Consider the following 16,296-nt stretch of genomic DNA (forward strand, 5'->3'; position numbering starts at 1 on the left):
ATGGTTCTTGTTCTTTCTTTTATTAATGTATTGTATCACATTGATTGATTTGCGGATGTTGAACCAACCTTGCAGCCCAAGAATAAATCCCACTTGGTCGTGGTAAATAATCCTTTTAATGTACTATTGGATCCTACTGGCTAGTATTTTGGTAAGAATTTTAGCATCCATGTTCATCAGGGAGATTGGTCTGTAATTCTCCTTTTTGATGAGGTCTTTGTCTGGTTTTGGGATCAAGGTAATGGTGGCCTCATAAAATGAGTTTGGAAGTTTTCCTTCCATTTCTATTTTTTGGAACAGTTTCAGAAGAATAGGTATTAATTCTTCCTTAAATGTTTGGTGGAATTCCCCTGGGAAGCCATCTGGCCCTGGGCTCTTGTTTGTTGGGAGATTTTTGATGACTGCTTCAATTTCCTTAGTGGTTATGGGCCTGTTCAGGTTTTCTATTTCTTCCTGGTTCAGTTTTGGTAGTTAATACATCTTCAGGAATGCATCCACTTCTTCCAGATTATCTAATTTGCTGGCATAGAGTTGCTCATAATATGTTCTTATAATTGTTTCTATTTCTTTGGTGTTGGTTGTGATCTCTCCTCTTTCATTCATGATTTTATTTGGGTCCTTTCTCTTTTCTTTTTGATAAGTCTGGCAAGGGGTTTATCAATCTTATTAATTCTTTTAAAGAACCAGCTCCTAGTTTTGTTGATCTGTTCTACTGTTCTTTTGGTTTCTATTTCATTGATTTCTGCTCTGATCTTTATTATATCTCTTCTCCTGTTGGGTTTAGGCTTTGTTTGCTGTTCTCTAGCTCCTTTAGGTGTAGGGTTAGGTTGTGTATTTGAGACCTTTCTTGTTTCTTGAAAAAGGCTCGTATTGCTATATACTTTCCTCTTACGACCACCTCTGTTGCATCCCAAAGATTTTGAACGGTTGTGTTTTCATTTTCATTGATTTCCATAAATTTTTTTAATTCTTCTTTAATTTCCTGGTTGACCCTTTCATTCTTTAGTAGGATGCTCTTTAGCCGCCATGTATTTGAGTTCTTTCCAACTTTCCTCTTCTGATTGAGTTCTAGTTTCAAAGCACTGTGGTCCAAAAATATGCAGGGAATGATCCGAGTCTTTTGGTACCAGTTGAGAGCTGATTTGTGACCAAGGATGTGATCTCTTCTGGAGAATGTTCCATGGGCACTAGAGAAAAATGTGTATTCTGTTGCTTTGGGATGGAATGTACTGAATATATCTGTGAAGTCCATTTGGTCCAGTGCGTCACTTAAAGTCTTTATTTCCTTGTTGATCTTTTGCTTAGATGATCTGTCCATTTTAGTGAGGGGGGTGTTAAAGTCCCCTACTATTATTGTATTGTTGTCGATGTGTTTCTTTAATTTTGTTATTAACTGGCTTATATAATTGGCTGCTCACATGTTAGGAGCATAGATATTTACAATTGTTAGATCTTCTTGTTGGATAGACCCTTTAAGTATGATATAGTACTCTTCCTCATCTATTACAGTCTTTGGTTTAAAAATCTAATTTGTCTGATATAAGGATTGCCACCCCAGCTTTCTTTTGGTGTCCATTAACATGGTAAATGGTTTCCCACCCCCTCACTTTAAATCTGGAGGTGTCTTTGAGTCTAAAATGAGTTCTTGCAGACAGCATATCAATGGGCTTTTTTTTTATCCAATCTGATACCCTCTGTCTTTTGATTGGGGCATTTAGCCCATTTACATTCAGGGTAACTACTGAAAGATATGAATTTAGTGCCATTGTATTGCCTGTAAGGCGACTGTTACTGTATATTGTCTCTGTTCCTTTCTGGTCCATGTTACTTTTAGGCTCTCTCTTTGCTTAGAGGACCCCTTTCAATATTTCTTGTAGGGCTGGTTTCATGTTTGCAAATTCTTTAATTTTTGTTTGTCCTGGAAGCTTTTTATCTCTCCTTCTATTTTCAGTGACAGCCTAGCTGGATACAGTATTCTTGGCTGTGTATTTTTCTCATTTAGTGCTCTGAATATATCATGCCAGTCCTTTCTGGCCTGCCAGGTCTCTGGATAGGTCTGTTGCCAATCTAATGTTTCTACCATTGTAGGTTACAGACCTCTTGTCCCAAACTGCTTTCAGGATTTTCTCTGTCTCTGAGACTTGTAAGTTTTACTATTAGATGTCAGGGTGTTGACCTATTTTCATTGATTTTGAGGGGGGGCTCTCTGTGCCTCCTGGATTTTGATGCCTGTTTCCTTCCCCAAATTAGGGAAGTTCTCTGCTATAATTTGCTCCAATATACCTACTGCCCCTCTCTCTCTTTCTTCTTCTTCTGGGATCTCAATTATTCTAATATTTTTTCATCTTATGGTATCACTTATCTCTCGAATTCTGCCCTCGTGATCCAGTAGTTGTTTATCTCTTTTTTTCTCACTTTATTCTCCTTCATTTGGTCTTCTGTATCACTAGTTCTCTCTTCTGCCTCATTTATCCTAGCAGTTACAGCCTCCATTTTTTACTGCACCTCATTAATAGCCTTTTTGATTTCAACTTGGTTAGATTTTAGTTCTTTTATTTCTCCAGAAAGGGTTTCTCTAGTATCTTGCATGCTTTTTTCAAGCCCAGCTAGTATCTTTATAATCGTTATTCTGAACTCTAGTTCTGACATCTTACTAATGTCCATAGTGATTAGGTCCCTGGCAGTTGGTACTGCCTCTTGTTCTTTTTTTTGAGGTAAGTTTTTCCATCTTGTCATTTGTGCAGAAGAGAATAGATGAACGAAAGAACCAAATGCTAACAGGGTAACAACCACCCCAGAAAAATATACACTAAACAAATCAAAAGAGACCTGAAACTGGGGAAAAAGAAAGGGAAAGAAAGAAAAAAGAAAAAAAAAAAATATGATCAAATATGATCAGGCTGGTGAATAGATCAGTGCCACACACTAGAGTTTGGGCTTATTTTGGTTGTTAAAAGAAACTGCCTCCCAAAATTTTAAAGAAAGAAAAACATATATGTACAAAAATAAGGGTAATACGATGGAGGGATGGAATATGTAAAGATGAAAATTGTAAAAGATTTTATAAAAGGAATTGATAAGAAGTTGGTTGAAAAAAGAAAGAAGAGAAATTTGAAAAAAAAGAAAAAAGGAGAGAATGTGATCAGGCAGGAGACTAGAACAAAGCCATACACTAGGGATTTAGGGTATATTTTGGTCTGTTGGAAGAAACTGTATCCCCAAATTTTCAAGACAGAGCAACTTACATATATACCAAAAATAAGGTTAACTATAATGAAGGGATAGAATATGACTTTAAAAATGAAAAATAAAAAAGATTTTTTAAAAAGGGATTGATGTTGGTTAAAAAAGGGAAAAAGAAAAATTTAAAAAAAATAGAAAAAAATTAACTTTGAAAGACTAAAGAATCATGGGGGAAAAAGCCATGAATTCTATGTGCTGTATTCCTCTATGGCTGGAGTTCTGCTGTTCTCACTGATCCAGTAAATTTGGTCTTGGCTCACCGTTCTTGCTGATCTTCTGGGGGAAGGGCCTGTTGCAGTGATTCTCAAATGTCTTTGCCTGAGGCAGAATTGTCCTGCCCTTGTCAGGGGCCGGGCTAAGTAATCTGCTGGAGTTTGCTCTTGGGAGCTTTTGTTTCCTACAAGCTTTCCGTACAGTTTTGGAGGATGAGAGTGAAAATGGCGGGCTCCCAATCTCCGCCCCGGTGGAGCTGAGAACTCGGGACCACACTCCTTAGTGAGCCCCCAGAGAAAAACAGTCAATCACTCCTCTCTCCCCGGTCTCCGGCCACACTCCGTGCTCACCCGGCCTGTCACCAAGCGTTTGTATCTCTGGCACACAACCCCGTGTGGAGTCTCCAAACCCAGCAGATTCCTGCGGTGCACTTCCACACTGCTCCTCCTCGGGGCGGATGGGGAGTCTCCCCAGATCTGCCGCTTGTTGGGTCCCTGCTGGAAGAGCAGTGGCCTGACTGTGCCACGGATCACAGTTTATGGCAACACCAAGCTTGAGAGCCCACTCCTCAGCTCCATCTCTGCATCCGGCTTCCCTGCTCCGATACCTGGGAGCTCTGCTGCACTCAGGCACCCCCAGTCCTTCTGTGACCCCGAGGATCCTGAGACCACACTGTCCCAGTGAGGGTTCCAACCCCCGTTTAGCCACTGGAGCGACATCCCTCAGCAAAGTAGACTTCTAAAAGTTCCGATTTTATGCTCCACTGCTCTATCACTTGCCAGTAGCTGGCTGACAGAGGCTCCCTCCCCCCACGGTCTATCTTCCCAAATATCGCCTCAGATTCACGTCTCCGCACTACCTTCCAGAAAGTGGTGGCTTTTCTGTTCAGAGAGTTGCTGCTATTCTTTTTTTCGATCTCCTACTGAGTTTGTAGGTGTTCAGAATGGTTTGATACCTATCTAGCTGAATTCCTGGGACCAGACAAAATTTAGGTCTCCTACTCCTCCGCCATCTTGCTTCTCCCCCCTGTAATCAACTTTTAATGTTAAAGTTTTAAAAGGAAATTTAAAGCATGTTCTACATTCCAAGGAATTTATAAGAAAATGTATAGACTCTCCTGGCAATCTGATGAAAGCAATGGAAATATATTAACTTACACAAAATGGTGTGTAAAATTTCAAGAAGTCCAAAGGCTCCCTGAAGCTCCTTCATATATTCCCAGGTTAAGACAGATTAGAAAGATTCAAACTTATAACCCATACTCATGATTTATAATTATAGCTTTGAGTGGAGGGAGAGGAGTTGAGTGAAAGGGAAAAGGTCATTTTTCTACCTATTACTAAACGATACTCAATGCCTGCTAATGACATGGCAGAAAACATAGCGTACTTTAGTTATCAAGAGTACAGAAAGAGGGGTGCCTGGGTGGCTCAGTTGGTTAAGCATCTGACTGATCAGCTCAGGTCATGATCTCATGGGTCGTGGGGTTGAGCCCGAGGTGGAGCCCCCCATGGGGATGGGGGGGGGATGGTACTCAGCGGGGAGTCTGCTAGAGTTTCTCTCCCATGTATGTGTGTGCGTGTACTCGCACTCTCAAATAAATCTTCGAAAAGAAACAAGTACAGAAGTTAAGCAGCATAGCAGGCTGAGTCAGACTCCTGGATTTAGACTACAGCTCTGCCTCTCCCTAGCTCTGTGTCCTTGGACAAGTTACTTTACCCCTCATTCTCCCTGTGCCTTTATCTATAAAATGGAGATAAAGAGCACCTATCTCACAGGGAGCTTGAGGCTTAAATGTGTTCAGTTGTATAAAGCATTTGTAATAGTAACTGGCACAGACAGGTAATCAGAAAATATTAGCTGTTATTATTAACCTTTAATGCTCTTCACTGTCTTTGGAAATCTAAGAGTTCCTATACGGTATTCTGAATATGACAGTTCCTTGTAATGACTGTCATTGTTATGAGTATTAACTATTCTACTGGGCTACAGATACAGCTCATATAACATATGCCTAAATCAATAATCATAAACTGGCCACAATGGAACATATTCAAATTGTAGACATGCTTGATTTGGCTTAGTATTTGGCACACTATTTCTTTACATTTCAAATTAGATGCCAACATTAAAAAATTTAAAAATTTTTACCTAAAAATCTAGATTTCCAGTTTCTTTTAAAATCTAAAGATTTGGCAATATTAGACTTCATTCTGACATAGAAATGATTTACTAGTTTATATAATTCTCTTGAGAAAGTAACTTCTGGTTTATTCTTTGCCCTATTTCATTAAAGTAGATAAAGAATATGTAAATTTTTTTCTTTTCCTTTTTCTGAAAGAAAAAAAGAAAAAAGAAAAACTAATTTGATGGAAAATTATCTAACCAAAGGCTAAAGATTCTCCCAAGTGGTTTCTCTTTATTCCTATTCTCAGTCTTCTTTGCTGAATCAGCAACAGTGAAAATATGTATTACTTTTAAAAGATGAATAATATATACAACTTCAATTCATTCTACCATTCTCAAGCTAAATTTTCAAATAAATATGAAGGAAGAGCATCATATCTTTTCAGTAATTTGGGAAGGACTTAATTACCACAAATTCCTTGACATTTAAGAAAGTACCCACCTCTGATCCTGTAACACCTACATATCTTTGTTTTTTAGATAAATTTCCATGCCTAAACAAGAATATCAGTATGTCCTTCTTTGGTGAACTTGACTTTTCTTGTCACTAATCTGAATTATGAGCCCCAGGGATGATACAGATAAGACAGTATGTTATATCTTCAGCCCATACCACTGTGCACAGTAACATGCCTTTTGGACATACTAAAAATACAATAGCATTAATTCTTCCCCTGTATTCCAAGACGTAAGTTTTCTTTTTTTTTTTCCACCCACCCCCTGCAATTTTTCTTTTAAAAAGTCCCTTAACAAGCTAGAGAATTTATTGTAACTATCCATGGTGCTACTTTTCCAATTTATACCACCATTTAATCTTCTCTTTCTAATGTAGCACATTTTACACATGAACTTAGAATTTTCTAATGTTCACAAATTTAATAATAATCACAATCTAGTTCTCACCAGGTTGTTGTGAGAATCAAATGAGATAATGCATATAAAAATTTTCTGATTTAATTTTGATTTGTAAGTTTTATAATTATAGAATTAAAGGACTTGAATTTTAAAAATTCTGCTATGCTATGTCACAACAGACAAAAAAATAAAATAAAAAATAATAGAAGGCACAATAAAACTTTAATGAATTTTAAAACTGGTATATAATTTTTCTGACTAATCAATATTATTATTTATGCCCAGGTTATACAATTCTGCAAATTATAATGATGTTGAGTAATATTTTAGTAGTTCTACTATTTGATAAATTATTTTTCTAACACTATTTATGAACTACAAAAACATACTCCCCAAAAGCATTTAAAGTATTTCAACATGTTTATTTTTAATATAATTTACTTTTTATTTTTATAAGCTAAGCACATACAACATAAAAAGTTATTTGAAAATTTTCGTTTATAAGACAGAGCCTACAAATTTTACTGGACTATGAAGTATAGTATAGTATGAGAAACATGAAATCTTAATATGACATTCATGTAGCCAAAAACACTAATTTGAGAATCAGGACTCAGCTCTCATTTCCAGGAATGAAAGCATCACCTTAAAGCCAGGCATGGCCAACTATGATTTGTCTGCTAAGAATGGTTTTTGGATTTTATTAAAGTGGGAAAAAGAAGGAAAAAGAGAACGAAGAAAAAGAAAGAAGCAGCTGCAGCAGTAGCAGCAGCAAGAGACCACATTTGGTTTGCTAAAATATTTTATTATCTGGCCCTTTCCAGAAAAAAGTTTGCAACACTTGCCTTATAGTAATCAACCAGGAATCACTTACCTGTCCAAGTATTTGTGAAAAGGAAGTCTTAACTGTCACCTAGTTTAAAATAATCATTAAAAAAAGGTTATTTTTCCTAAAGCCTTCTAGTTCACATTTTATTAAACTGAGCACTTCTGCACATCTCTAAGCATAATCATTAATTTTAATAACGATCAACCTAAACACATTTATGGTCTTATAAGAATCTTCTGAACCACAAATTTTAATTTGTATTAAGTGTAGTTTTATTGTTCAGCATAGTTTTCTGGATTCTAATTCTTTGACAACTGGATGAATGGTACATGTGATAACCCTTTACTAACTAGAATATTTGATTAACCAGAATATCTTAGTACCAGGTCATGCAAGCTAAAGGAATTGACTGAATGACTGAATTCAGAAGCTACACAACCGTTCGCTGAACAATTAAACACAAATTAACCTACGTATATAACCAGTATTTTAAAATCTCAAACCTAAAACTGTATAGCACTAAGTATAGTTAAGCTAAGGCACTTCTGAGTAAATTTCATAAAAACAAGTTTCATAGAATAAAAGACCAGGAACAGAGCATATTTCGTAAAATTTAAGCCAAAACAGTATTTTAAAAAGAAATTCATCGTTATCTCTATTATAAATACACTCTTTTGATATTAGGAAGTCTGGGAAAAGGAAATATGTATTTCATACGGAAATTATAAAATGACTATTCAAAATACTTACTTATTAAAAATGTAAAGTACTTATAAAAACATGGACATTTGTGAGTGTGTGCAGTACTTGGAGCCAAAGTATTAATGCAATTCTTGCTATCACTATTAGACACATGTTAAAAACCATTACAGCCCTACAAAGTCCTTCAGTATTAGAAACAGAAAGCAAGATACCAAAGCATTAATAAATACTATGAAATCAAAAATAACTCATAATTTAGGTCCAACTGAAACTTATTGCTAACAAACAGTCTGACCTACCAATTCTAATCCACCCCGAGAAAGTTCTAATGAAGAATCCAAATATTTAAGGTTGTTTTAAAGGAACTGAATAGAAAGAAGATATTTCACATAAACCAGAAATCGCCATTAAAATATATAATCCCTTAAATCTGGAATTCTTAGAACCTGGAATGATACAGAGGGACACTTGTAGTTCATGAATCCGTAAGAGTAAATGTTCCTCAAGTCTATTTGCCTTCTCTTGGAGCAGAGGTGTACTGTGATTGTAAAACAGACACAGCAGGCATACTACACTGCACATATTAATGACTAACAGAGATTTAAAAAGCTAGTGAAAAGGAAAGAAGATTCTTACACTTATCCAGTGGAGCTGGAAACCAATACACATCATGTTAATTATTGCAGTAAAACCATGTCAGCTGATTTCATGATGTTCTTCAATTTATAGAGAATTTTGGACTTTGAGCTTCCAAACTTAGAAAGTTAATCTATAGTCTCAATTTTTATTTTCTATTACTTATTAAGACATATACTTTCAATGGTCCAGCTGAGGAAATAACTGAGGTGGTGCTAACGGGCAAAATGGAGAATGTTTAAAGCATCACAAATGTCTATTTCATATATTTATTGGCTTCCACATTACCATATATCTAAGGCTAATATAAAAATACATTTCCTGTGTATTCTATAACTAAATCTTAAAAGTTAAGCAAACATGCAACTTACTTCATACTGACAGTCTGAAGATGTATACATTTTTAATAATGCTACATGGCTGTCATTTTCTGGTTGAGCAATATGGAGTTTCAAAGAAATTTCTGTGGAAGATGGTACCCTGAAAAGATAACTTAAATATTAATTCTCAAATACAAACTGCTGTTAAATAACCAACTCTAAGTCAATCCTCGCACAACACAATGAAATAATGGAGAGGAAGACAGATGTCAGAGATATTATAGATGGACACTTTCCCAATTGTATCCCAGTTGTTTGAATGCTCTTTCATGTAGGACAGGCGTTGGAGGACAGTCTAGGAAGGGGTTGATGGTCCAAGCAAATAAAGTTTAAATTCTAGATCATTTAGATAAGAATACTACATTATCTTATAATATTATCTTATGAGCACAATGCTACCCAAAGGATAGTTACATTTTAAGAGGCACTTAAATAGTTTCATTAAAATTTCACTTAAATAAACTAAGTAGAATATGTATTATTCAAAATGGCCAAAGTTTAAGATAAATTCTTTCATATACTTACTGTGCAATAGTTAGGGAATCTTCGTAAGACCAAGGAATATGAAGTTTATAAATACTAGTTATTTCTTCTGTGGAAACATAAAGGAAATATGTGTTATTAACCTTATGTAACCTTAACCTTAAGTGTTACATAAGCTACTATAATACCTAACTACACAGTTACCCATTTCATAAAAAATAACCAGTAAGACTTAGATCCCATAAAAAATTAGAGAATTGTTAAATAATAATGTTTAATTAGACTTACAAAAGATATTACAGCATATGAAAAATAACAAGAAACTGGTAAAACAGCTAAATCTGAATTACTACTATAATGAGATAGAAAAAAATATATAGTATTTTTAAAATGTGGATTATTTAAACTGATACAGCTGAAGATACTTAGTGTTAAAAAGGGTCTATATTAAAACTCTTGGAAATATAGACAGCTTTTCTACTATCATAATTTAATTTTAATTCACATAAAATAAATAAGTATTATAGAAAATTCAAGTGAAGAGCTATTGATTCTTCAAATGACAATACTATTCTTCTCAGAAAATACACTTACCTTTGACTCCGGAGCACTTGCTTACTACGTTGATTTTAAAAGCCTGGTATATCTAATAAGAGTTTGACCACCAAAAAACAAAACAAAACAAAAAAAAACACCAAAGGTTTATTTGTTTGCTTAACTAAACAGTGAAGTAAAATCAAATCCTTGCTATAATCAGGATAATTACCTGTCCAAAGTTTAGAAGTTCTATATTATAAAACAGGCCACTTGTATTTAATATCACTTTCCTTGAAGATAGTCCTGTTGAATTGAAAGTACTGTATTACTTAGAATACTAAACAGTTTTTTAAAAAAGTACTGATTGTTTAACTTTAACTAACGCTAATACATTTTTAATATTAAAAAAGAGTTTATAGGTTTTCATTTCTGGTATGGAGGAGTGAACTCCTAAAAATCCTATCCTCTTTCAATAAACTCTGGACAATATTTATAATGCGTGTATTTTAAAAAGTCAAGTACATATTTTCAATTTCAAACAGGTATGCTTTCTTGGTAGATCTTTCATTTTATAAGTCTGCTATCTTTAATCAGATGGGTGATTCAGACTTGTCATTTCTGTATTGTTCTGAGTATCCTTTTTTTTTAAGATTTTATTTATTTGAGAGAGATAGAATGAGAGAGAGAGAGAGCACATGAGGGGGGGGAGGGTCAGAGGGAGAAGCAGACTCCCCGCCGAGCAGGGAGCCCGATGCAGGACTCGATCGAGGGACTCCAGGATCATGACCTGAGCCAAAGGCAGTCACTTTACCAACTGAGCCACCCAGGTGCCCCTCTGAGTATCCTTCTTACCCCTGGCCAAAAAAGGTGGATGAGGGATAAAAATCTAAAAGTTTCTGCTCTCAAGTAATAAGATTCTTTTCACAAATAGAATTTAAAAATATATATTTTAAGGATAGGCCATGTCAAAAGGGCAAGGAGCCAATCCAAAATGAGCTCCCAATATCCAAAGCTGGAACAACTTAAGAAAAAAAAAGTAATGATAGTATTAAATTATAATCCAATGAATAAAATAAATATCCATGAGTCATACTGACATAAATAAAAATTGAGTAAGTAAATGAATTGTGCAAGACTGTTGAGTCGCAGATCTGTACTTCTGCAACAAATAATGCAACATATGTTAAGAAAAAAGAAAAAGAAGAAGATAGCAGGAGGGGAAGAATGAGGGGGAGTAAGTCAGAGGGGTAGACGAACCATGAGAGACGATGGACTCTGAAAAACAAACTGAGGGTTCTAGAGGGGAGGAGGGTGGGGGGATGGGTTAGCCTGGTGATGGGTATTCAAGGGGGCACGTTCTGCATGGAGCACTGGGTGTTATGCACAAACAATGAATCATGGAACACTACATCAAAAACTAATGATGTAATATATGGTGATTAACATAACAATAAAAAAATTTTTAAAAAATTAAGTAAATAAATGGAGAAGGGACAACTTTCTTTTCATAAGAATTCCAATAAATATAGAATATAGAATACCAGTAATAACTGCCTCAAAGTGGAGGAACCAATGGATGCTAAAATTAGTGGGTTACAGATGGCTTTTGAAGATAAAAGCGTACTTAAACTTTCTCAAAGTAGCTTCCCCAAGACATTTATTAAATACAAAAAGGAAACAAATTTACAGTGGAGAAACCTGGCAGACAACTATGTTAACCAAGTAATCAAGGTTAACATTGCTAATAATTAGACAGTGATATCACGTGTCCAACCATAGGATACAATGAGAAGCACACATAACTCCAGTGATATTCTTGCTAAAAATGTACAACCTTAATCTAATCATAAGAAAGCATTAGACAAATCCAAGTATTTGATATTCTACAAAATAACTGAAAGTACTTTTCAAAAGATGTCAAAGTTAAGAAAGACAAGAAAAAACTGAGGAACTATCAACGATTAGAGGAGATGAACAGGACATGACAACTGAATGCAATGTGGGAATCTGGAGAACATTGATGGAAAAATTGATGAAAACCAAATATAGCCTGTAATTTAGTTAACAGTGTTATACGAATAATAATTTCTTAGTTTTGACGACTGCATTGTTTATGTTAATGTGAGTGAAGGATATAGAACCCTGTGCTCTTTCTGTAACTGTTCTGAGTGCTCAAAATTACTTCAAAATAAAATTTAAAGGCATATTTAGTTACATGTATTTTACCACAATAAAAAAAAATGGGAAAAATATTTAGAGAAATCTTGAAACTTCCACAGGGCAGACAGCAATTTATACCTTATAATAAACATTTGATTAAAAGGGCCAACATGTAGTATAAATTCATGGAAGACACACACACACACACACACACACACACACACACACACACACACAATTACTTGCAAATGTATATGACCAGGGAGAAAGTTAAAGTTCACTTCTCAGAAGATGACCTCTGGCCTAGTATAACAATCAAACCACTGAACCACATTATATGGTTATCCTAAGAACTATACTTGAGATACAATATTTAATGTTACAGGCTCTCCATTATTGCAACCAACTGGCAAAAATAAATAAGCACGCTGTTAAAAATAAAAGCAATTCTTGGGATGTGTGGGTGGCTCAGTCGGTTGACCGTATGGCTGTTGATCTCAGCTCAGGTCTTGATTTCAGGGTCCTGAGTTCAAGCCCTGTTCTGGGCTCCATGCTGGGCATGGAGCCTACTTAAAAAAAAAAAAAAAAGGAATTCTTAAGACTTCCAAAATCAAAGTACTTACCAAAGGAAAAAAGATGAGTTACAGGAAGCTGAATAGATCTCGTCTCTTTTTTAAAGAATTCACAATCTACAACAAACTAAAATATAAAACATTGATATTTAGGAAAAAACAATTACATTTATAGTAAAATATCTTCACTTCATGTTTAAGTGGAAAATAGAAGTCTAAAAATAAACTTCAGCTTTGTAGAAGTTATTACCTATCACATTCTCACTCTGGCTATACTTAGATGGCAACAATTACTCAAAGAGAGATGCTAAGCTAAGAAAATTTGATGAACAAGCTTAACTTAATAAATTATTGGAGGATCATTTTTACAACAGCTGATGTATAATCCAGTTTCCTTCCAGTTAGCTTTAGGTGTTTATAGAAGGGGGACCGTAAAGGATGGATCAAAGCATTAAGAATCAAGGTTAACTCAAGATTAATCAGAGATTTAGATAAAAATCTCTCAATACTTCCATAGTCAAAAAGAAGTATGATTTTGCTACATTTACTTTTTAAAAATCCCATATTAATTACGTATCTCTAACACTCTAATTAGACTACAAAAGACTTGGAGATGGACATACTGCCATTCATCTACAGATGGCTAAAGTTATTTGTATAAGATTATTTCAAGCTAAACAGTGATTAAAATGGAAAAAAAGGTTTACTATGTATGAAGCAAGAAAAAGAAATGCTATCTCAAAAAAAGTAAAACTAAAATGTGACATCTGCATAATTACAATATTTTGCAATGACATTTCTTATGTAATAACATTTCTACAATGGCATAAGGAACTTTGTCCTAAACTGTCTGCAATAAGAACGGTTTCATTAAAATAATCTCCATAAGGAAACCAAATTACTTTGATTTATAGGAGCTGAAGAACAAATTAATCTGATGCTTAATTGTAGCTAGGAAGTAGTTTGCTGTCTATAAGAAGCAGAAAGCCAGTGAGGTCTATCCTAGGCTTTTCCAGTAAGTACATCTTGGATTGTGCTTGAAGCAAGGTTATTTTGTTTGTCTCTTGGGTGGATTTTTTATTATTTCTGAAAGTCAAAAATAGATGTGGGAAAATGCTATCTGACTACAGTATACATATTAGGAATAAAAGGAAAAACTTGTTAAGGGGCTTTGCTTTTCTTCCCCTTCTTTACTTATAAGGCCAACAATTCCATCAGACATTTTCCTAATAGAAAACAGCTGTTACAAGGTTAGAACAATCATCTACTGAACAAGATTATTCATTATATATTTACAAAGCACTTTTGGGTGAGACATTGCCTGAGACAGAGAATCAATTTTAAATCACTTTGTACAGGTATTTAAAATAATACAATTTTTATTATTGCTTTAATTTTATCATTGCTATCATAATAAAAATTTATTTTTATTAATGTTTTTAATAAAAATTTTTATTATTGCTTTCCCTTTATGGAATAAACCCATACCCAAGAAAAGAATTCAAGGGTCTGTCTCTTTCTAATGGAATTATTTTGTTTTCTGTCATCAAAAAATGCAAGTAATTCCATATTTGCATTTTGAAAACTCTATTATCAGTTGACTGCAAAAAATTTTCAAGCTGTCTATTTAAATATATGTATCCTGATGATGGGTTTATAACAGATACGCAGAAATTATAAAAGGCCTAAATTAACATCCTTGTGAGACTGGGTATGCAACAGTAGAGTCAGCAAGTGTTACTTTCCAAAGAGCATTAAGACATATTAAATATTCATTAGGTTGCTAAGGCTGGCTATTTGTGAAAGGCTCATTAATTTCTTGGAATAACCAGATAGGGCCTTTCCAAGTTTGGGAAAGATGTTTAAATTCATTCAAAGCCAACTTACCTGACAGAAAAACCCCTAAAGAGAGCTTTTAGAATTGAAGATGCTGAATTACCTCTCACTTGTGCTAAGCAAAACAAAACATGAATTCATTATAAGGTACTTGTGAGACTCAGTCTTTGAGTTAACTCCCAACTAAATCCCCCCTTTCCTTTATCTTTAAAATTTTCCTAATGATTTTGGCCTCAAATCTCAACAATTTTCTCACTAAAGAACTATTTTTTGAGCACTTATATGGTAGTGAGTTGCTAAAGGATGAGGATGCAAAGTATAATAAAATCTATCTGGTCTTACTCCCAAAGAATTCACAATATGGTGATGATAATAGATAAACAAATAAATTATAATTCAGCATAATTCCTCAAAGAAGTTATAAACAAAGTGTCATGGAAATAAGAAGTTACCTGGATGAGTCATGAAAAGTAAAATAGGAACACTTAAGATAGATACTGAAGGATGAGCTTGTTGGGTGAAATGTGGAATGGGAAGTAGAGGGTCTTTTACTTCTATCTTCTTGCTTCCCCCTCCCCCAACTTCTCTCAAAAATTACCATCCTTTTATTTCTACTCCCCACTTCCCTAGTTCAAGCCCTCATAACCCATTATACAGCAGCTCGTCTCTGTTTCTAAACCATGCACACCATAAATAGATTCATCTTCCAAAATGGCTCTGATCCCATTTCTACTAACAGTGAAAATCTTTCAGCTGCCTACTAACTCCTGAATTCTATGAAGTCCTGAATCTAACTGAGGTCCTCTAGAGTATGGCCATGAACTACTTTCCCAGACTTTTCTTCCACTACCATCTTACCCATGTGGCCATCTTTTCAAAATTACTATTTACTTATTTACTGTTTCCAAACATATCTCACATTTTCACTTTCATGCTTGGATCTCATGGTTTCTTTGTCCCAGCAGTGCTGTTCATTATAACTTTCTGCAATGATATTACTACTGAGCATCTGGAATGTAGCCAGTACAACTAAGGAACTGAATTTTTAATTGTATTAGTTTTAATTGCTTTAAATTCAAATAGCCACATGTGCCAGTAGCTCCTATATTGGACAGGACAGGTCTACAATGTTTCTGATACCCATAAAAACATTAACTATCCTTTAAGGAAATTTTAAATATCACCTCATAATAAAGCCTTTCCCCATTCCATCATTCAGAGATATCTCCCCTTCTTATACCTGTATTTGCTATATTCTGATTTGTATTATACTTTGGGGTACCTCTTTTATTCTCACTCTTCCTTCTGTTTCCAAATGTTTCTCTCCCCCTACCCAACAGTATGTAGTTTTTTGAGAATAGGATTCATGTCTCCCTCATTTGTGTGCCTCCTATAATTCCTGGCAGAATCTTGCACATAAAAGGGTACTCAATAATGAATAGATTTTGAAAGACTAAAATGTAGAGTACGTTCCCACTTTGAACACAGAGACTTGGATTTATTCTGCTTAGTTAAGTTAGAGTAGATGAACCTAATGATTTAACAGTCTTAGGTGGATCACCAAACTGGTCGTTGTTTTAGATAAGCACTATGTTGAAGAATTCATCAAAAAATAACTTAAATATTTAGCATGAGTATCCACTAAACATTCGATAACCTTAAT

The 16,296-nt window shown here is 34.7% G+C and overlaps 1 protein-coding gene across 3 annotated transcripts in view; it reads right to left on the bottom strand.

Annotated features, from left to right (window-relative positions):
• The window catches only part of PGAP1 (post-GPI attachment to proteins inositol deacylase 1), a 72,224-nt gene that overhangs the window by 17,589 nt on the left and 38,339 nt on the right, over positions 1–16,296 (bottom strand). For all 3 annotated transcript variants that reach the window (XM_027590725.2, XM_027590724.2, XM_027590726.2), the window contains 6 exons: positions 12,849–12,924; positions 10,295–10,368; positions 10,123–10,174; positions 9,571–9,637; positions 9,037–9,145; positions 7,373–7,411 (listed from right to left, as the gene is read on the bottom strand). In XM_027590725.2, coding sequence (XP_027446526.1) covers positions 7,373–7,411; positions 9,037–9,145; positions 9,571–9,637; positions 10,123–10,174; positions 10,295–10,368; positions 12,849–12,924 — 417 coding nt within the window. The remainder of the gene's footprint in view (positions 1–7,372; positions 7,412–9,036; positions 9,146–9,570; positions 9,638–10,122; positions 10,175–10,294; positions 10,369–12,848; positions 12,925–16,296) is intronic.

The sequence above is a fragment of the Zalophus californianus genome, chromosome 3, assembly GCF_009762305.2.
Source record: "Zalophus californianus isolate mZalCal1 chromosome 3, mZalCal1.pri.v2, whole genome shotgun sequence".
NCBI classification, from domain to species: domain Eukaryota; kingdom Metazoa; phylum Chordata; class Mammalia; order Carnivora; family Otariidae; genus Zalophus; species Zalophus californianus.